At 39.5% G+C, this 21,879-nt stretch overlaps 1 protein-coding gene across 2 annotated transcripts in view; it reads left to right on the top strand.

Moving 5' to 3' along the window:
• The window catches only part of CDK14 (cyclin dependent kinase 14), a 531,041-nt gene that overhangs the window by 117,975 nt on the left and 391,187 nt on the right, over positions 1–21,879 (top strand). For both annotated transcript variants that reach the window (XM_036328251.1, XM_036328252.1), the window contains one exon: positions 13,082–13,327. In XM_036328251.1, coding sequence (XP_036184144.1) covers positions 13,082–13,327 — 246 coding nt within the window. The remainder of the gene's footprint in view (positions 1–13,081; positions 13,328–21,879) is intronic.

Raw genomic sequence — 21,879 nt, 5'->3', positions numbered from 1 at the left:
AAGACAAGTTAATGCTCCCAGAGCTGTTTATCTACAAAGTAGTCAGGAAACACAAACATGTATGGAAGAACAAGAGTCAACATGGTAATGTCTAATGCCTGAATCATCTCATCTTCCCCATCAGCCTGTCCTATTTTCTAACTTTTGATATGAGGCAGAATTAGATTAGTCAAAAGTATGTTGCCCTGGCCTGGTGGCTCATCCCATATTCTATGAGCGTCATCCCATATTCTTAAAGGTTGCAGGTTCGATCCGCTGGTCTGAGTGTGTCTGGGAGGCAACTGATTGATGTTTCTCTCTCACATCAATGATTCTCTCTCCTCTCCCTCTTTCTTTCTAAAATCAATAAAAACATATCCTTAGGTGAGGATCAAAAAAAGGTATGTTAAATTTGGGTGGTGGAAGTTGGGCAGAGGAAGGGGGGAAGATGGGTCAGAAAACCTTAGACCACAGAGCAGTTATTTTGATTTAAAAGTGCTTTGCTTTTGCATCAGAAGACAGAATAAGAGAAGTGTTGCAGACCAGGTCTGTCCTTTGCTTATTTCTCTCAGGATAGAAGTTCCAGGGAAGACAACCCGATGTTCAACAGCTCGGGCTTTGTAGTCAGGGTCCTGGAATAAACCTCGTTCCCTCTGTTGACTGTCTGTGTGTTCTTGGATATGCTACTTAATTCTTATGTGCCTCAATGGAATCATCTGAAAAATCAGGATAATACCAGTACCTCATGGGCTTGTTGTAGGGATTAATTAAGAAACTATATGTAAAGCATTTTTCATAGTAACTGTTATTATATAAGAGCTCAACAATGGCCATCATCATCATTGTCATCATCCTGTAGACGTTTTTAATCCCCATCTCTCTTTTCTAACAACTTGCATTGTATTTTGCCCAAGCTCCTGCTCCAGTTGGCTTGATTATTGGGCACACATAACAATTTCTGAATGTTAATTGGGTTTGAGTGTCTAAAAGGAGGATGTGAAAAAATGCTCCAGTATTCCATGTATTGCGTGGCAGGTTTGGGAAGTGTCTATATTCTATAGATTCCTCTCCTGCCAAGCTGATGAAAGTTTGCACCCCCCCCCCCCTCCATTCCTCAGCTAAATGAGATCTCAGAAATACAAGGATGACAGTGAGATGCTCCTGGAGCACTGGGGGCTGTTTTCAGGTGGCAGACAAGCAGCAGGGCATGCGCATCCCACCACTCTGCTCTATTCGCCTTGGGTATGTCAGTTAGGATTCACTAGTGACTTGTCCCAGTCACAGGAAAGGTTTACAGAGCCAGTCCTCATGAAATCAGTTCGGACTTTATTGTTAGTGGATTGCTTTCGACTCTATTATTGCGGAAATTTCAGCTCTTTACAGTAGATGGACCAGTTGTCAAAGCTGCATTGAAAGCTGCATTCCACTTCTCCCCAAAGGTTCATTGTTCCCGGTGTTTCTCTTCATAAGCTCTGTGTGGTTAGTGACCCACATATGAGTCTCTGAAAAATTTAAGAGCTTCAAAATTCAATCCTGCATTGAAGGATGCCCTACATTTTTTGGAATTCATTGGTGGGGTTCACGTCTGGATTTACTTAATGAGAATGAAAACATTAAACTTTTAAACTTTGTAGCATCACTCATGACATTAGTCACTAAATTATTATCCAGACATTAATAATGCATTTAAATTTTATTAAAAGGATGGTTATTGTAGGTGAGGAGAGGTGAGTTGTCTTTATTTATGTAGCCACCTGTCTCAGAATAAGAAGAGAGTACACAATTTTATTTCTCCTTCAGGAAAGGAATTTAAAAATATTTATAATATTTATTTTTAAATGCTGTCCATATGGTTTTCATGGGAAAGAAATCCAGGCCCTAATGGAACAGCCAGTACCTCCAGCAGTGTCTTTTCAGTTTCCATTTCTAATGTTATTGTGCCTTTGGATGCTTTATTTTACATGAGAGACAGAATAGCGAGCTACAGACATTTGAAAGGAATAAGTATGAAGGAACAACTAGCCTGGCTCCCTACAAAAAAGCTACGGGTGGTGCAGGGAAACTCAGAAGAGAAACAAAACAGAATTCAGAAGGCACCTGACTATTGTTTGCACAGCCTTTGAGACATGGCAGCCACTCCAGTCCTCAATGCTGTTAAAAACCTTCAAATTAGTTCCAAGCCAATGTGTACAGGTAGAAAGCATCCTGCACCATGTTATTGATTCAAGCCTCTATGAATCTGTGCTCAGCCTGATCTGTTTATTGATTATTAGTGCTTCTGACATGGTAGGTGTTTTTATTTTATTTTTAAATATATTTTTATTGATTTCAGAGAGGGACAAATGGAAGAGAGAGATAGAAACATCAATGATAAGAGAGAGAATCATTGACTGGCTGCCTCCTGCACGCCCCTTACTGGTTATTGAGCCTGCACCTGGCATGTGCCCTAAAAGGGAATTGAACCATGATCTCCTGGTTCGTAGGACGATGCTCAACCACTGAGCCACCGCAGCTGGGCATGGCAGATGTTTTTAAATTGCTTTAAAATGTTTAAATGTTGGTCAGTCCCCTTTGCCAGGTATTTCTCACCTCTGCACGGTGAAAACACGTACTGTTTTCGTCTTCTCACGTGGGGCCCACGACAAAACCTAATAAGAAGGAAATCTATATTTTGAACCGGTGAAGTCTGTGGGGGCAGGGGAAGCCCTATTTGCAGGCACAGGATTTTCTTTTTCTAGAAGAAGAGCTTTAAGGGAATAGTGTCTTGATGAGGAAACTAATTGGCCATGCAGTGTGAGCCACTTTGTAGCTCAGTCCTGTGTTGTCGAGAATGGGAGTTTATTTCCACCGCAGGGCTGGGAGTGTGTAGGTTGGAATAGGCTTTGCTCTGTGGAATCGCAACAAAGCCACTCCCTTGTGCGTGGGGGTTCTCATTTCAGGCACCCATTTCTGAGCCCCATGGCTCTAAGTTAGTGGGGGAGAGCAATATAGGTGTCAATTCTATTTTGCTTTCCAACACCATACATTAATTTGGCCATCTGATACCAATGCTATACTCTTGACTGTCTTTTTATCATAATGGAATTTTAACCAGCATATAATTGTGGATGTCAAGTGAGGGTGGGGGGGTCAGAAAAGTCACCTATCATCTTTCTCCCCTTGAGCTTTTTGGGATATTTAGTAAGTTTTTAGTGGAAACAGTGACCCAGACTTCCACAGAATTGCCATGTCCTTCTGTTTGGGATGAGGTGTTCAGTCCGGGCAGGAAATGTTCAGTAATGCCTTGCGGACAGAGGACTTCCCCCACTTCCCCGCCCAGGGAGGATCTGTTTTAGGATGCACCATACTCTTCACAGATGTAAGTTCCTTTTAAAATCTTGTTTCTGGATCCTGAAGTGACTTCCTTCTCTTTTTTTTCTCCAAAGGTACTAAATAAACTCTGGTAAATAAAGAGCAAAGTAAGATTCTGGGTTCAATTCTCCTTAGAATAATTTTGTGGTATTTTTTTCCCCCATAGATATGGTGACCAATGGCAAAACAGTGCTTCTGTAACAAAACAGAAATCCATACATTTCTATGCAGGAAGTAATGTTACATTATTGTTATAACTTATGTATATTTTTCTGTTTCTATTTCTCACCCTGATCCTATTGATTTTTTAAAATTTATAAATATACTTGGTATACCTTATCAAAACACTTTATTTCAGAGTTCAAAATTATGTTAAAGGATTATCTGAACTTACCATGATCTTTTGTGGGACATTTGAGCAAAATAGTTACCCAAGGACTATTGAAATAATTATTGGCCATATTGTACCTAGAGACTGAAGCAAATTTTGCCTCTGAAAGGCTGGACCTCTCTCATAATCTCAGTCCCTTATTTGACCAGAGTAGCAGAACCTGTCATTACACAGTTTAGAGCACTGGCCTCACACTTTAAGGTGCACACAGATCCCTGGGGATCTTGTTAACATTTAGGGTTTGACTCAGTGGGATTGTGGGAAGGGCAGGGGGACAGGGCCGGAAATCCCAGGTGATGCCAATGCTTGATGGTCTGCAACCAGCAAGGGGTTAGAGAATATTCCAGATAAAATTCTTATCCCCAAAGATGACTACATTTTGAAAAACCTCTGTAGGCCACAAGTAACAATAGAGATGGTACTTCTACCTTTGCTGCAAGTGTTATTGAACTTACAGTTAAATTTATCATTATGACTTGGACGAAATAAAGAACCCAGAGGTCAGTAAACATATGTAGTCTATGAATAAAACTGTACCCTTTATATATAAATCAAGTGTATAGTTGTAACAGAAGGGGAAGCAACTGCATACAGTTATTTTAGCAATATATAATAAACATTTAAGCTGCTGGGAAAACTACCTAAATATTTCATAATAGAATTAGCAAAGTTATTATCAAGCCTCTTGGTGGTCATCACTGAGGCCCAGTAGGGGTGGTAACAAAACTACAGTCACTGAATCGGCCACATAAAGGAATGTGGAGTCCTCAGGGGTTGTCCATTCAGCTGTGTCCCTTAGCCATGGATTCAGGACTGCAGTTGAAATTAGGTCAGACCCCAAAGAAACCGGTCAGTAGAAAAATAAGCACTTTTAAATTAAATCACAATAATAGGCTGCATTCTGGTGAGTGGGAACAGCTGGGGAAAGCCTTTTCATGGGCCAGGAAAGATCTAGACTCAGAAGGCGCCTTATTGTTATATAGTTTTCTTAGGGCTGATTTTTAAAAAATGGCCAATGTTTAGTTAAAGGGGAATGCTTGCAATAAGTTAAGCAATCCATGTTTGAGTAAATATTAACAGAACACCCATTCCATGCTGTCCTTTGGGCTTTGGAGACATTAAAGAAATGGAAGATATGGTTTCTGTTTACAGTCTGGCCATAGAAATATAATGAACACATGAGAAACAGAGCAAAACAAAGACCTCCTCCTACCCCAGCAAAATTAACCAATCACATGAAAACAAATTTCACAGTTGTTTGGGATACATATAAGACAGCCTATATTTAAGTGACAAATGATGAGGTACCATCTAAAAATGACATAACTCCTTACCTAGTTGACCTATTTAAAATTATTTACCATCTGTAAACTGATGCCTACAGTTTGTTGTAGAGTATTCAAGCAGTAAAAGATCTTAAGAGTTGTTTACTCCAACTGTCTCATCGTACAGATGAGAAAACTGAGCCCCAGAGAGTTTAAGTGACTTATTCTGACTTGTGTGAGCAACAGGATTGCCTGTGCACTGTGCATTAACTACAGTTCTGAAGGTGATCTTGGTTCTGGTAAAATACAGCTGGAGGTAAAAGTACACTCATGCATATATTCCTTTACATACATATAGCTAATACATCCTATATCTTTGTTCCATGTAGCCATTTGCACTGCCACCTCTACACACACACACACACACCCAAAAATGAGAAAAGAAAAGAAAAGACTACAACCAAAGAGAAGAGAGCATGTGCCTTGACCGGGAATTGGACTGTGGCCTCCTGGTTCATAGTCGAAGCTCAACCACAGAGCAACACTGGCTGGGCTGACGTGTGTGTGTGTGTGTGTGTGTTATTTTTTTTATTGGGAGCAGATTTTGAGAGAAGATACTGAGTAAGAGAAAGCCATCAGGCCCACGCTGGGTAATGGGTGAAGGGAAAAACAAATTAGAGTGTGAAGATTTTTGCTTTTGCATTGGACCTGTAAAGGATATTCCTTTTGTGAATGTCAGAAGACCATGACTTAGCTCACTATCTGATGCATGATGTATATTTGCTGTGGGACACCTGGAATTTTTGAAACTAATCATTTTTCTGGTGTCTGCCTTCATGAAAAGTATGGAGTGTACGAGGTAGAGAGAAGACCACATTCTGAACTCAGGAAAATGCCGATCACCAGCAAATGGTTGATTTAAAGGGACAATTTTCAGTCCAAATGAATTCACTCGAGATGAATGCCAACCTTAACTGAATTAAGTTGTGTTCTTTCCAGTCCACTGCTGTGAGTGTGGTAGACCGTCGTCTGGATTTTACAGCGCTTCAAGCTAAAATTGTAGGTCAAACTGTGACTTTTGGAGCCTCTGACACTGAATTTCTAACAATTTTTACTGAGATTTGAGTCTGCTAGTTTGTGTAGAGATCCCTGTTAATGATGAGTGAACCAAAATAATTGATTCGGAGGAACACTTGGATGTCTGGTTGCTTCTCTAACCTTGTTTGAAATTCTAGCCTCTATTGAATTTGCTGGTAAAAAAAAGATCAGGGATTTATTTTGGTCTTTGTGATGATTTTTTTCTCCTTATCTGTTTTCAAGTACCAGGAGACATCCCTGCTTATGTAAATTTTGTCACTTCAGTTTCTAAATGGAACAAGGAAGTGTGAAAAAATGCAGTCACAGAGAAACTAGATCCTTGATTCCTGTTAATATTGGAATGCCTGCTGTTTTCAGGCAGCACTGATGGGACAGCTGCCTACTGTGATTGGCTGTGGGCAGAGGTATCAAAGGTGTTTTCTTCTGAACACATGATTTGAGAAAACCATTTTAACCTATGAGTTACTTTCTATGAGTTAGTAGAAAACCTTTACCAGATCCTTGACACAGAAATTTGAAGGAAAAGGTGCTATTGGGGGCTCTAAAACAAGGAGAGAAAACCAGTCCTTGACCTTTGGAAGAGACAATCATTTTGTTGAGATTAAAGTATCTCTTAAAGAATCATTACAACCCCGAGTTCGCAAAATATTGGAGTGGAATAAATGCACAGTCACTAAGGTGAATTCTTAATACGAGATTGGTCTGAGTGCATGGGGTTTAATCAACAGGGGTTCTGAAGAAAGGTAATTTTGAGAAGAGTCTTGAATAATACACTCAGTCTGTGGCTTGGTGTTGGTGTGCTCCATGCTGAGGGCACAAGCAGTAAATGTGTGAAGGACAGTGGAAACTGATGGGGTGTGGAATGCCCAAGGGTCTCTGTGCCTGAAACAGCCATAGTCAGTGGCTTTTGTGCTTGGCCAAGTTCCCCAAGTCCTTAAAACTATATATAGCTAATATAATTTTACAAACCATATTTTCAATCTGTTTAAGCATTAGTTATTGACAAATTTCTTTAATTTCAAGCACTAATTTAGTGTGATTATGTTAACATATTTCTCCTTAAAGAAAATATGCATGCACAGATCTGATTACTGCAGGTTATTTTACTACACTATTACCCTAATTTAAAATACCAACACTGTCAGTTTAATTTCAATGTTATTTCTATATTTCTTTGTATATCTTTCTAGACTACAGATCTGCTTATTTTAGATTCCTTCCAGGGATTTCAGTAATAATATTTCTTGAATCTTCTTTGTGTCGCATGATGTTTGCAAATCCAGGAGTAAAACAATGCCTGCTCAGAATGCCCAGGGTTATAGGGTCTGAGGTGTGGACTGTTGAGGTCTTGGTTGCTTTTTCCAGAGTGATTCAGATCTGAGTCACTGGTTAGCGGTGAAGTTGAGTTTTCTTTCTAAGGGTTAAATTTCCCATAGTTATTAAAATTTAACTTATTTCCAAAGGAACACTTTCCACATTGGTTTCACATAAGTTTTCTTTGCTGTCTGGTATCTCTCCACCAGATATGTGTATTCTTTGTAAAACATTGGTTAGATGACATCATATATCCTTTTGCCTACTATTATGTAGTATTGACCTGGTCTGTCATCATTGGAACATCCTGTGTTGCTGATCTTTCTACACTTTTACTGCTTAGACTCTCTCTCCACAGGTTCTGATCAATCATTCTTATTCTTGGAACAGTTCCTACTTCTTAGGCTTACTCATAGTTCCATAAGTTAAAAACCAACCGTGTCCTATTGTATTCAGCCTTCCTTTGCAACTGCCATATGCCCTTTATATTAACTTTTCTCTCTTGAAATCATAACAGGCTCTTGGTTTTTCAATAACTCAACTGGTTTCATTTAACTGTAGCTTTATTTTCCTTTTGATGCTTAAATACGTCATCGCCGTTCAGCCAGTAAGAACCCCGATAGGCAGACTCCTTTGCCCTTCTAGCATTATCCCTGGCATTTTGGAAAGGATCCCAGTTTTCTGGTAACAGCTGGATATTCTGCCCTGTGAACTGGAATCAGGTCACCTTCCCAGGAGTCCTCCTTTTTCATAGTGGAGAATTGGAACATAGACCAAAATCTGGGCACTAGGAGTATAAGTGAAAGTTAGTAGTGGATCAAAAGGCTATACTATTTGGTGGTTGGAAAAAACATGCCTTATTGAGGTTATGGGTTCCCATTAATTTTTTCCAACTGGACATATCATGCTTCTGCCCTCAGATTTCCTTATAGTATGAGGTTTTATCTGTCATCAAGACGTTCTGCGCCACTGACCGTAACTGTTTTGTTGTGGGAAGAAAGACAGAGTCTATTTGGGGAGGGGAGAGGTTTGTTCAGATTGCTGACAGGTTGATAGAAGGATTCAGGGGAAGACTGAGCACCAGGGAGTAGTGCCAGTGTGTAATCTGGTTTCTAGAACCTTCTTTCATTGCCAGGACTCCAGTCTGCTCACTCTTCTCCTCAGGTACCCTGAACAGGTCAATGATTTTATTCCATGAGCTGCCAGAAATGGCAGCTTTCTGGGGAAATGAGTACGATTCTTACTTTTTACCTTGCCTGTGTCCTTCTCTTGACTAAACTCTGCTCTTTCCTCTTTGGGGTCTTCAGGGTGAGTTGCCCCAGAAGCTCCTGAGGTCAGACACAAGGCCGCTTTCTCCTATTTTTCAGAAGGGCCTGGATTCTGCTTTTTGGTTGTGCTGGTGGTTAACAGAGATGGCCAGGTCATGTTTAAGTTGTTTGTCTCAGAGATTGGAAACTTGAAACGTTTCCAGAATAGTCACTTTGCCCTGCGTGGAAAACTCAAGTATAGATTACTTTCCTGGAGGAAGATGCATACGTGAAGCCGGTGCCGATACTGGTATTACTCACATACACCCCGAGCGAAGTGGAGGCCAGCATAAACTATGTATCAGCTTAATTACGTGCAGAACTTGCTCCTGGGCTTTGTCATGCTGCTGGAGGTACACCGGGCAGAACACTCTCCATGGGTAGGCATTTACTGACACCGGTCACAGAATCATCACTTGTTTTCCCCTGGATCTGATATAGTGGATCAAATTCGGAAAGTGGTATCTGCAGCATGTTCCTAAGAACATTCTGCTCAAATGGCAGAGTGCTTCAAGCAGTTTCAGTAAAGTGAGTGTATTAGTTTTCCATTGCTGTGTTACACGTTACCGCAGACTTACCAGGTTATGCTCTCAGTTTCCGTAGGTTAGAAGTTTAGGCATGGCATAAGCTGGTTGCTCTGCCTTAGGTCTTATTGGGCTGAAATCAAGGTATTGGGTGTGGTTGTGGATCTCACCTGGGGCTCAGGATTTTCTTACATGCTCGCTAGTTGTTGGCAGAACTTGTTTTCTTGTGGTTGTATTACCGTGGCCCCCATTTTTCTGCTGGCTGTCATCCAGTGACCACTCTCAGCGCTTGGAGGCTGCCCCACAGATTGTGCCATGCAATGTTTGCTCTCTCACAAGCTAGCCAGATCACATCTCTCTTTTCTGTGACTAGCAGGAGAAAATTCGCTGCTTTTGGAGGGTTTTCCTGATTAGATCAGGCCCTCCCAGGATAATCTATTTGCTCTATCACATAACATATTCCTGGTGACATTTGTCATTTATCCCCTGCTAATATTTTGTGCTATGGCTGTGTTGGTGTACAAGTACTACAACTTTATGTTTTATAGTAAAACTAGAGCCCATCGCAGGAAGATTCCTGCAAGAACAGAGCTTCCTACGGCTGGAGCAAAGCAGAGAAGGGAGTGAAACCCACTGAGGCGGGCTTCGCTCCCATCTCCGCCGCCCGGCTTCTTTCGCCCCTGCCTCCCTCAGCTGCCTGGCTTGTTTTGCTCCTGCCTCCGCCTCCCGGCTTGTTTTCGGCCGCCTGCCTTGCTACGCTCCCTGCTGGTATATGCAAATTAACCGTCATCTTTGTTGGCGGTTAATTTGCATATCACGCTGATTAGCCAATGGGAGGTGTAGCGAAGGTACGGTCAATTACCATGTTTGTCTATTACTAGATAGGATTTTCCCCATGTACCTAGAAAAAATTTCCCCATATATTTTCCTATAAATATAGAAAAAAAGAGTATTCTATCGAGTAAAGCCTCTTTTACTAAGATAGTTCAAAGACCTCAGATAATAAGTAGAATGTAGGGTTGAATAGAATGTACTGTATTTTTCTTAGCAAAATTAAGAGATATTTTTGTGGGATTTATGCTTCCTGGTGCTTCTTTTAAGGATAGAGTTGGAGTCCAAACATGGTCACCATTTCTCCATTATTTATGTATCAATTCAATCCCCATTTATATCTTTTTATATCATCATTCTGTACACATCTGTCATCCCATTTGTTTTATATAAACATCTGTAAATCTTCTTTTAAATGAAGTAAGAAACAATATTTTCTGGCTGAAATGTAGAGATTAGCTTCTTTCTGAAAGTGTCACAGTAAATTGAAGATCCATGAATTGGTTCCTGTGCTTGTTTTTTTATCCTTTAATATTTGCTTCTTTCAGCCATGTTTTGTAGTTTCTGTCTATAGATCTTGCATGTATTTTGTCAGATTTATCACAAAATATTTTATGTTGTTTGAAGCTGTTATAAATTGATTTTTAAATTTAAATTTCTGATTGTTGCTACTATGTAGAAATACAAATGATTTTTGCATGTTGATTTTATATCTTGCAACCTTGACAAACTTATTAATTCTAGTGGCCTCTTTTTTGGTAGATTTCTTTGGATTTTCTACATAGACTATAGTGGTTTTCTGTGAATAAAGTTGGTTTTATTTGTTCCTTTCCAATGTGAATGCTTTTTATTTCCTTTTCTTGCTTTGTGGCATTGTCTAGAACTTATACAATGTTGAATCAAAGTGATGAGAGTGGACATCCTTGATTTGTTCCTATAAAAGATATGATGTCCTTCTCATTTGACTTAATTAGAATCCAACTTGTGCATAATAGTTGAGACATATTCTTACGACAGAGTTGATGCTGAATAACACAGAATTTGGTGTGTTTTTTCCTGTATATTTCATTGTGTTCTACATTTATGTTTTTATCTGACTGCACGTACATCTATATCTATCGATATCTATTCATACACCTGGATACATTAATTCCCGTATGAAATCATCCTATATATATATTACTCAGACACTATAGTTTTACTTTAACAAATATAGGATTATCTGAATTATCTTCTGTTTTCCTGCCTTGTAAAATAGGGATGCAGTAACTTCACAAGAAGAAAAATCTTTAAAAGCAAATTCAGAGTTATGTTTTCTCTAGAGAGAATAATAAAGCTACCCAGCTTCTCAGACAAGCTAGAGGCCATAAAGTTATTGAGTAACAACAACAAAATCTCCAGAGTATAGGGAGAATGAAAGAGTTAGAACATAAAGTAGAAAACAAGGAGCAAAAGTCAGAGAGACTAAAATAAGATGAGAGAGTGGGGGAGGTGTGTAGAAAGAGGGGTTGGAGAAATTGGGAAGGGAATAGGGCTCTGGCGGAGTAATATGAGCCAAATCTTGTAATGTATTAGACAGTGTTTTTCTTTTACAGTATTATTCCTTTTTACCCATTAGTTTTGCTATTTAAAAAATGTTAACTTTTAATTTTTCAACATCTCTGGCCATATTAAGGTTTTACTATACCCCATTCAAGTTGGGAGATGAAGTCAAGATGGGGGCAGATTTCAAACACACATATTCAAGCATAAAACTTTTGAAAAACATAATGATCTTTTTCTGTATCTTGTGTTAGCTGCTTCCATGATGACCCACGAGTTAATATAATGATCTGATTTAGCTCAGCTGTTGTTTTCTTTTTATTAAGGCAAGTCTATCCAACTGTTTTTTAAAAATATATATTTTTATTGATTTCAGAGAGGAAGGGAGAGGGAGAGAAACATCAATGATGAGAGAGAATCATTGACTGGCTGCCTCCTGCACTCCCCCTACTGTGGATGAGCCCACAACCCTGGGCTCTGAATCGAACCTTGACCTCCTGGTTCATAGGTTGATGCTCAGCCACTGAGCAACATCGACTGGGCTATCCAACTCTTAATGATTCATAAATAATCCCACTAGTAGTCAGAGTAAAACCGGGGACAGAGTTCAAGAACCACCTTGGGGCAGTAAGAGTCTAGGCCAGCCGTGGGCAAACTATGGCCCGCGGATCCGGCCTGTTTGAAATGAATAAAACTATTGAAAAAAAAGACCGTACCCTTTTATGTAATGATGTTTACTTTGAATTTATATTAGTTCACACAAACACTCCATCCATGCTTTTGTTCTGGCCCTCTGGTCCAGTTTAAGAACCCATTGTGGCCCTCGAGTCAAAAAGTTTGCCCACCCCTCGTCTAGGCCTTACGAAAACCTGTTTTAGGGGTCAGATTCTACTGTCAGCCTTGAGTATAAGCAGAGTGATTATGAGGAATTTTTCACATTGTAATTTAAGCTGGTGTAGTGTTAGAATGTGGCCTTTTTAGGTCTCTCCCAAAATTAAAAGTGGCATGCTTTTTGGAATAACAAATCAGCATTGTGTTTTTTTTTTGGTGTGTGTTTTTTTAAAGATTCTTATAGACACTTTAATTTTGTTCTACATCAATCAGTCATCCATGTGGATAAAACTCTATTGTATGACAGCCACACCTGGTCAATATAATTTACTCAAAAATTAAAACATATAGTCCATTTTACTAAATTATGTTTTTCTGCAAAAAGCCATGCTGCTGTGTTAAAGTTAGTTGATTATTTATCTTCTAGACTGAAAAGAAAATTTTAAAAAACGTATTTTTCTTCTTTATTGATTTTATTGGGGTGACATTGGTTAATCAAATGATATCGTTTTCAGGCATATAGTTCTACAATACATTATCTGTATATTGTATTGTGTGTTCACGATCCCAAGTTAATTCAGCATATTTTTGATATTAAAGTCCCAGAGGAGAGTTATGGGTTTAATTTCTTTTTTCTTTTTCCCCCAGATATGTGTCACAAAGATGTCTACACGGAACTGCCAGGGAATGGACTCAGTGATCAAACCCCTGGACACAATTCCTGAGGATAAGAAAGTCAGGGTCCAGAGGACACAGAGCACTTTTGACCCATTTGAGAAACCGACTAATCAAGTAAAGAGGGTGCACTCGGAGAACAATGCTTGCATTAACTTTAAGACCTCCTCCACTGGCAAAGAGTCTCCTAAAGTTAGGCGGCACTCCAGCCCCAGCTCGGTAAGTGCAGTCTTTTATCAGAGGGTAAACCGAAGGAGTAGCCCTCTTAGGAGAGTAGCACGCTGTGCTGGAAGAGCGCAGGTGGCTTCATCAGTGCATTTTGATGCATTCTCTCTCAGGGTTTGATGTCTTGGCAAGGAGAGAGTGTGCTCCAGCAAACTGTACACAGACTCTTTATTCATAAGCACCCAGCAAGCAAATGAGAAATGGTTCAACTTATTTTTGGAAAAATAATTTTTTCTTGTTGTTTTCAGTTAGAAGAATTTACAATTAAAAATCCTTTGATATGTCAGACCCTTGGAGAGGATATTGAACTTTGCTGTGTGGGCAGCAAGTACAGTTTTGAATTTGGCAAGTCCACAAAGAATGTAATTTCAGAATAAATGTTAACATTTATCCACTTGTCTCAGTCCAGTTTGTTTTCAGTGTAAAGATTTTAAAATTTAAGGGCTAGACATTGAATCTTCTTAACGAGAAATCTTTTTATTATAATAGAATTTTCTAAACTCAAACTATATCAAGTTTTGCCTTTTGACCTAAGGAGGAATAAATATCTGAGGTGATTTCTGCTTTTGACTGTAAAATTTTTCTACTGAAACTCATATTTCCAAGACTAGCCCGCATTAACATTGTAAAAAATCCTTATATTTTAAATTAAGCAATTTTTAGATTTAACTTACATTTAAAAACCTTTTGAATAGATGCTCTTAAAAGGTAAGAGGAGAACGCCAAGAGAACTTTGACTCTTCCTCTTGCTGAGAAACACATGCCATTTCACAAATTTTAAATATTAAATTCCACGAGAGCCGAAACAGAGCAAGAAATGTCAATTGCTAGAAGAGTATTGACACTTCAATTTAATTACGCTGTATGACACCGCACAAACTTTGTGTCACATTTTGTGTGAATGAAGCTGAAATAAATGTTATTCACGCAACATTTGTGAGCATAATTGATTATCTGCTTTTACCCAGACTAGCCCCGTCATCTTGTGATTGTGAGGCAGCTTCCATGTAGGCCACAGAAATATATTCCTGACTTCCAGGAGAACTTTTAGACTTAGTGTCATTTAGGAGAAATGAAAGGAGTTGTAAATGATTAAGCCTGTGTTATGGAAAGAGAATTATATATACTTTATATTTATCTTAATATTATATTAACTTATAAATGGTATATAGAAATGGCACTTTCAAATACTAGTCAGGCATACTTACACTAAAAATTATTTACTATTTAAACGAAATTTACATTTAGCTAGTCCTGTTTTTTATCTGCAATACTAGTTACAATCTAATGCTGTGCTATTTCTTTTGTTGCTCAAATTGTTCCTGCCTTGCCATTGGCAGCTCCGTGTCCTTTTGAGATGTCTTCATCCCTTTGTTTATTTTTTGAGTACTTCCTTGCTTTCTGGTCCTATGGGATAGTTTTGGCTTATATTGTACTTTCCAAGCCCCAGACCTAGATCAGTTATTTCTCTAAAGAGCCCTGGCTCCACTTATTGGAAAATGGTATATAGAAACCAGGATGTGGGCCTGGCCATGCTTGTTGATACGGGGGGGGGGGGGGGGGGGGGTGTCATGTAGTTTTAAAGATCAGTATATCATAGTATAAATAACAATGGGGTTTCAACATTTAATTTTAATTTTTTAAATAAGGAATTAATTAAAATCCTTATCAAAGAAAGTTGAAACTTGCCTGGTGCTCTCTGTATTTCTCTTTAAAGTTAGATTTTATTTTTATTAAAGTAATGCTTGAATGTAGTTTGAAAGATCAAGTAGGAGAGGATTCTGGGAGGTTAGGCAGTGACAGGTTTTGAAACTTCTTATCTAATTAGAGCAACTAGTATAGTAAAAACAGAACAATGGATAATATTGGCAACAAATACGTGGTGGGGCAAAAGTAGGTCTATAGTTGTTTGTATGGAAAATAATGCAATAAGTATTAATAATTCAAGAATGAACTCTCTGTTTTGCATGCTCACAACTGTAAGCCTGCTTTTATCCCACCCTGTATAGCAGAGAAGGTATCTCCATGAACCTCAGAATAGGAGCGAGGGGAACAAACGACGAACAGCTTTAAGAACTGTGTGGTACCTGAAAGTGGGGGAGGAAACTCAGGGAAGGCAAGGGGCAGGTAACTATGCTCAGAGCCGGGAAAACTCTACCTTGCCATCAGTGTGGCTTTCTGGCAGCTCCGTGGGCCATTCTTAGGACAGTGACAGCAACTGGCAGGGGACTTTGAAGCTCCTCTGAGTGGATGAGTGCAAGGAGACCATGGAGTGGTCTATTGGTATTGGAATGGTCTGCTGGTCTTTCTCCTGTGACTTCCCTAGACCAGCGATTTTTCATCTCATGGCACACACATAAACTAATTACTAAAATTCTGCTGCACATCCAAAAATATATTTTTTGCCAACCTGACATAAAAAGGTATACTTTTGATTCATTTACACCAGACTGTTGTTGTGTTAGCTGCTGTTGTTCTTTTTATTTGACAGTCTAAATAAAAAGAGGTCAGTACCCCTGACTAAATAGTCAGGTATTGTGTATTTTGAAAATTCTTGTGGCACACCTGTTGAAGGTCATTGCTCTAGGACAAAGTCCTGCATTGAATAGAAAGTGCTGGAGCATACTTCTGTGCAGGGTAGGTTCAGTAGGGGCAAAGAAAAGAGAAGATCCAGAAAGAAGTGTTGGAGAGAAACAGATGGGCGAAGATAGTATGTGCTAAATTGACTTTTTTTTTTAACTTCATGAAAATAAAGAAGTTTATTTCTTAAAACTAGGAAAGCTATCTGGACCACACTGCTCTATTCTTTTTTTCTATTTATTTATTTATTTATTTATTTGATTTTTTACAGAGAGGAAGGGAGAGGGACAGAGAGTCAGAAACATCGATGAGAGAGAAGCATCGATCAGCTGCTTCCTGCACACCTCCTACTGGGGATGTGCCCGCAACCACGGTACATGCCCTTGACCGGAATCGAACCTGGGACCTTTCAGTCCGCAGGCCGATGCTCTATCCACTGAGCCAAACCGGGTAGGGCTCTTTTTTTTCTATTTAAAAATATATTTTTATTGATTTCAGAGGGGGGGGGAGAGAGGGAGAGAGATAGAAACATCAATGATGAGAGAGAATCATTGATTGGCTGTCTCCTGCATGCCCCCCTACTGGGAATCAAGCCCACCACCCAGGCATGTGCTCTTGACTGGAATCGAATCCAGCACCCTTTAGTCTGCAGGCTGATGCTCTATCTGCTGAGCCAAACCAGCTAGTGCCACACCCCTCTATTCTTAAACAACAGAAAAATTAATGTTACTTAAAAATAATCAATAGAAAAATTACTGGTTGATTCCCATACAAAATTATGGGGTGGGGGTGGGGGGTTGGAGACTAAGGAGCCGAATAACATCCTTAGATATCATGAAAGCAAGCAAGTGGATTTTTAAAGGTATATCTGGAAAATCCAAAAGAATCAATGGAACTACTACAAAAAAAATGAGAGAAGTTACACAAGTAGCAAGTTATAAAATTAACATACAAAACCCAATACAGACTTTTATAAAAACTGTTGTAGCTCAACCAGTGTGGTTCAGTGGTTGAGCATCAACCTGTGAACCAGGAGGTCATGGTTTGGTTCCTGGTCAGGACACATGCCAGAGTTGTAGGCTTGATCCCTAGTGTGGGGTGTGCAGAAGGCAGCCGATCAATGATTCTCTCTCATTATTGATGTTTTCATCCCTCTCCCTTCCTCCCTGAAATCAATAAAAATATATTTTAAAAAACTGTATAGAAACTGTTATACATACCACATCTTCCTAACAGTGTGTACATCTCTATGCATGTTCACATGCTAGTCATTCTCTATGTCAGGAGTCATGACTGAAATCAAGGTGACTATAGTGAGCGTCACATTCATCTATACCTCCTGATACAGTTCAGATAGTGGCACTTTAAAATTCAGGCAAAATGTAAAGAATGTGATTTCATATAAATTGGTTTATTTCAAGAGGTGTTTGACAGATTTTGTTGGTTTGTTTCAGACATTTTATGAGTGCCTACCTTTCCTGGGCCTAGTCCCTGGGTAGTGGGTAGTGTTTAGTACTGTCACTGTCAGGATGGACTTTCCCTCCCCTGTTCCTGTCACCTCCTCCAGCCCAGCTGTGCCCTCCCATAGCTAAAACTGTTGGGAGAGCTGTAGGAGACTGCCTGCCCGTCTTGCTGGCCCAGTTTAGAAGGGATTTTATTGAGCTGTGCTGTCATCATCTGGACTTAAAGAGAACATAGTTTCAGATATTCAAATTCAGGTTACTGTCCTCTACACATTTCAAAAATTACTCAAAATTTACATGCTTCTATTACCAAAACAAAAACAAACAAAAACCCCTGTGATAGGCAGACCAATCTTCAGAGGGGGAGGGAGGTGCAAACTTGAAAATGAAAACTCCGCTTCAGTGCTCAATGGCCATCCTTGGGGGTCTCATCTGGGCACTGCCCTTCTTGTGGGGACTAGACAGTTCCCTGACAGAACCAAGCCCCCTGTCAGGTTGTCACCACACATGGTGCTTGGCTCTATCCCTCTGTCCAACATCTAGATCTACTTTGTAACCAAGTTACCCATCAAATATGGATTACCTTGGTGTGACTGTGTTTAATGGGGCTAGAAGTGCAGGATGATAGAGTCTGTTCTGGAGATCAAAGGCAGAAGAAAAATTAGCCAACATGGCGTTCACGTCAAATCCTGGTTGTTTAATGAGGTCACATAGTTCTGATGGAATCCTTCCCACCTTCTCCCCATACCTACTCTCATAATTATAGTATAATGTAATAGAGTGGTGATTCTTACTTGTGGTTTTCCTCATCAACATTCTTAATCAAGGGGTTATGAATAAGGTTACAATCTGTTTCAATGAATTCAGTATGAAACTATGGGCATTCTTATAGCCATGCCACAGTATCGTTACAGAGAACACAGAGGTATATTCATGTGGTTTATAAACATAAATACAGTTCAGAAACCCACCCCTGCTTTTAGGAATAGTGTTTCAGTAGATGACAGACTTAATCATAATTTAATATCTCTTCCTATTGAGAGGGAGTTAGAATCTCCATGTAGATTCGACCAGTGTAGTGGTGGTAAAGGAAATCTGGTTTTGATTCCAGTCAACTTGGTTTCAATTCTTGCTCTGCCATTAGCTATAGGATCTTAGATAAGCTACTTTATTTCTCCAGTCTTTAAATTCTTCATGTTCAACTGGGGATAACCATAGAACCAACCTTAAACTGCTCTTGCAGGGATTAATAGGTAATTATTTAAAGTGATGAGCTCAAGCCTGGCACATAGTAAACATTTGATATTATCTAGTTTTTGTTGATTACGCAAACCATGAACTAGAGCAGTGATGGCGAACCTATGACACGCGTGTCAGAGGTGACACGCAAACTCATTTTTTTTGGTTGATTTTTCTTTGTTAAATGGCATTTAAATATAGAAAATAAATATCAAAAACATAATTCTTTGTTTTATGATGGTTGCAAATATAAAAAAAATTTCTATATGTGACACAGCACCAGAGTTAAGTTAGGGTTTTTCAAAATGCTGACATGCCGAGCTCAAAAGGTTTGCCATCACTGAACTAGAGATAGCAAGGTCAGGGTCCAAACACCATTCAGCTGGAATATTATATTCAGTTCTTTATTATCCATGCCAATGTTCCCTTCCACTGGTCCAGACAATTGACAGTTCTCTGTGCCTTTATTCTGTTAAAAAAAGTATGAACATTATCTCATTAAATTCCATGTCTCTTTGCAGTGTTAGTATCCTTTAGAAATTCCTGATTAGCCCTCCTATTTCCAGTTCTCTAAAGTGCTATCTCAAGCCTGCACTCTAGGGAAGTGATAAGCAGGGAATAAGTGCCCCATAAGGCTGTTTCCCATCCATGCATGCACCTGACACCAAAGAGTCAAAGCTGATGGTCGGGCATCTTTATTTAAATGTGATAATTTAATAAAGTTGCAAGGGAAAAAAAGGCAAACCAAAGGCTTGGACTTAATTATTAAACAAAAGAGGACCTTTCCTTCAGAATTCTTCTTAGTTTTGCTCTTTTGATGGGAAGCGTTTTATTATTGACCTCTTTGAAAACTTAGCACTTGGATTCCTTATTTATTGACATAGCCATTACATTTTTGCATAGGTAAAGTAGGAGACTGACTTTATAAGACTCTAACTCTTAGAGCTCAGACTATCTCATAGACATGGCCTATTCCATAGGCCATTCCTTTGTAGACTAGGAAAGCTTTCAAACAGGCATTATATGTATGCAATTCATGCTGTGGAGCTAGCATGATTGATCTGTAAGTTATAGTGTATTTCCATGATATCTACATATCGGTTTCACAGGGCAAATAACATTGATTGTAGGACCATCAGAGGTGGGGAAATATTAATTTTCTGCCATCACAGTGTTTATAGAATATATTTTAACCATGGCAGTTAATGCATCCAAATCCATTTAATTAGATAAATAGACTACTTTGTGCTATTAGCATTTTCTCTTACTTGATTTTTTTTGTGTGTGTAGATGAATGGGGTATGTTTTAAAAAACATTCCCCTTGTTTTTCTAATGGCCTCAATTCAATTTTTTCAAGTCATAATTGTAGTGTGATCTGTGTCTCAAAATGATTACATCAATTCTATGATTTAAGGCAGTCTATGAAGAGTGAATAATTTTTAGAAAATTATTTGTGCCTTCCCGGCAGATAAAATATTCTCTTACACATTTTGTGAGACCATGTCTTGCATTTTCTCTAAATATGCATTAGCAGTTTGTTTCCTAATATGAGCAAAGAGGAGATTTCCTGCTGCTGCTTTTTTACTTCAACTTAGATTAGATTTATTCTTAAAGGAGCATGAAAGCAAATATACAGGCTTTTCAATCTGATTTTAAATAATTTAGAGTGGAACTTGGGACACAATATTTTCCCCATTGAAGGTCATTTCATACTGAAGTTTAATGTAGGTTTTAAAATTCCTGTTTAAAACTTGGGCCCAGGAGGGTGATGGTAAAGTGGGACATTCGCAAGATGTTTTCCGGTGGTGAAAAATGCGTGAGAACATAACCCACACAGGACTAGTCAGGTAATTTTGAATGTAATTTTCTGTTAAGTTTTACTTGATTCAACTCAATACATGGTTTATACTTTACAAGTTTCTTAAAGAAAAGAATAGGTGGTCCATCATCTTTATTAATCCCTTTCCACTATGGATGTTGTTCCTTTTCTAGCTGCGGTTTAATGTCTAACTCATATTACTTTCAAGCTTTCTTCCCTTCCCTTATGTGCACATGTATACATGTATTTACATTTTAATTCATGTATTGATTTGGCTGCATCCCATGGGTCTTAAGATGTCATGTCCTCACTGCCACATATTTATTTATGAGTTTTCCATTTTGACTTTCTTTTTAACTTACATTGCTAAACTATTTAGTTTCCCTTTTATTCTTTATTTCTAATTTATTGTGTTGTGTTCAGAAAAAGCAACTGAATGTTTCTGTGATTTTGAATATTGAGATTTTCTTTGTGGCTAATCTGTGGTCATCTTTGTCGGTGTTAAATGTGTTCTTGAAAAAAATATTAATATGTGTATTAGATTGAAATGTTAATTCTAATATGCAAGCCCACATATCCCTTACTTATTAGTTGTCTGCTTGCTTTGTTGATGTCTGAGCGATGTATGTCTCCCATTATCATCGTGGGTTTGTTAATTTCTCATTTTATTGCTATTAGCAGTTGTTTCATACATTTCATTGTTTTGTTAATCCTCACTAGAGGATCCCCCCCCCCCCCAAATTGCTTTTCAGACTGAGTGGAAAGGATGGAGGGGGGTGGGGAGGGAGGGAAGGAGGGAGGGAGGGAGGGAGAGAGACACATTGATTGGTTGCCTCTAGAATAGACGTGGGCAAACTACGGCCCGTGGGCCGGATCCGGCCCGTTTGAAATGAATAAAACTAAAAAAAAAAAAAAAAGACCGTACCCTTTTATGTAATGACTAGAGGGCTGGTGCACAAAAATTTGTGTACTGGGGGGTGGGGGGGAGGGTCCCTCAGCCTGGCCTGTGCCCTCTTGCAGTCTGGGACCCCTCGGGATATAATGACCTGCTGGCTTAGGCCTGCTCCTGGGTGGCAGAGGACAGGCCTAATCCCTAGGTGCAGCCCCTGGTCGGGCTCAGAGCAGGGCCGATTTGGGAGTTGGGGCACCGCCCCCTGTCATGCACAGAGCAGGGCGGATTGGGAGGTTGCGATGCCACCCTTAGTCACGCTCAGGGTAGGGCCGATTGGGGGGTTGGGGCATCGCCCCCTGTCACATTCAAGGCAGGGTCGATGGGAAGGTTGCGGCGCCACCCCCTGTCACGCACAGAGCAGGGCCAATCAGGGTTGGGGCGCTGCCCCCTGTCACTCACAGAGTAGGGCCGATAGGGGAGTTGGGGCACCACCCCATCACACACAGAGCAGGGTGGATCAGGGGGTTGGGGCGCCGCACCCTGTCACACACA

This window comes from Myotis myotis, unplaced genomic scaffold (genome assembly GCF_014108235.1).
Source record: "Myotis myotis isolate mMyoMyo1 unplaced genomic scaffold, mMyoMyo1.p scaffold_m19_p_11, whole genome shotgun sequence".
NCBI lineage: Eukaryota > Metazoa > Chordata > Mammalia > Chiroptera > Vespertilionidae > Myotis > Myotis myotis.
Note: the sequence above shows the minus strand (reverse complement) of the source record. Positions and strands in the feature narration are given on the sequence as shown.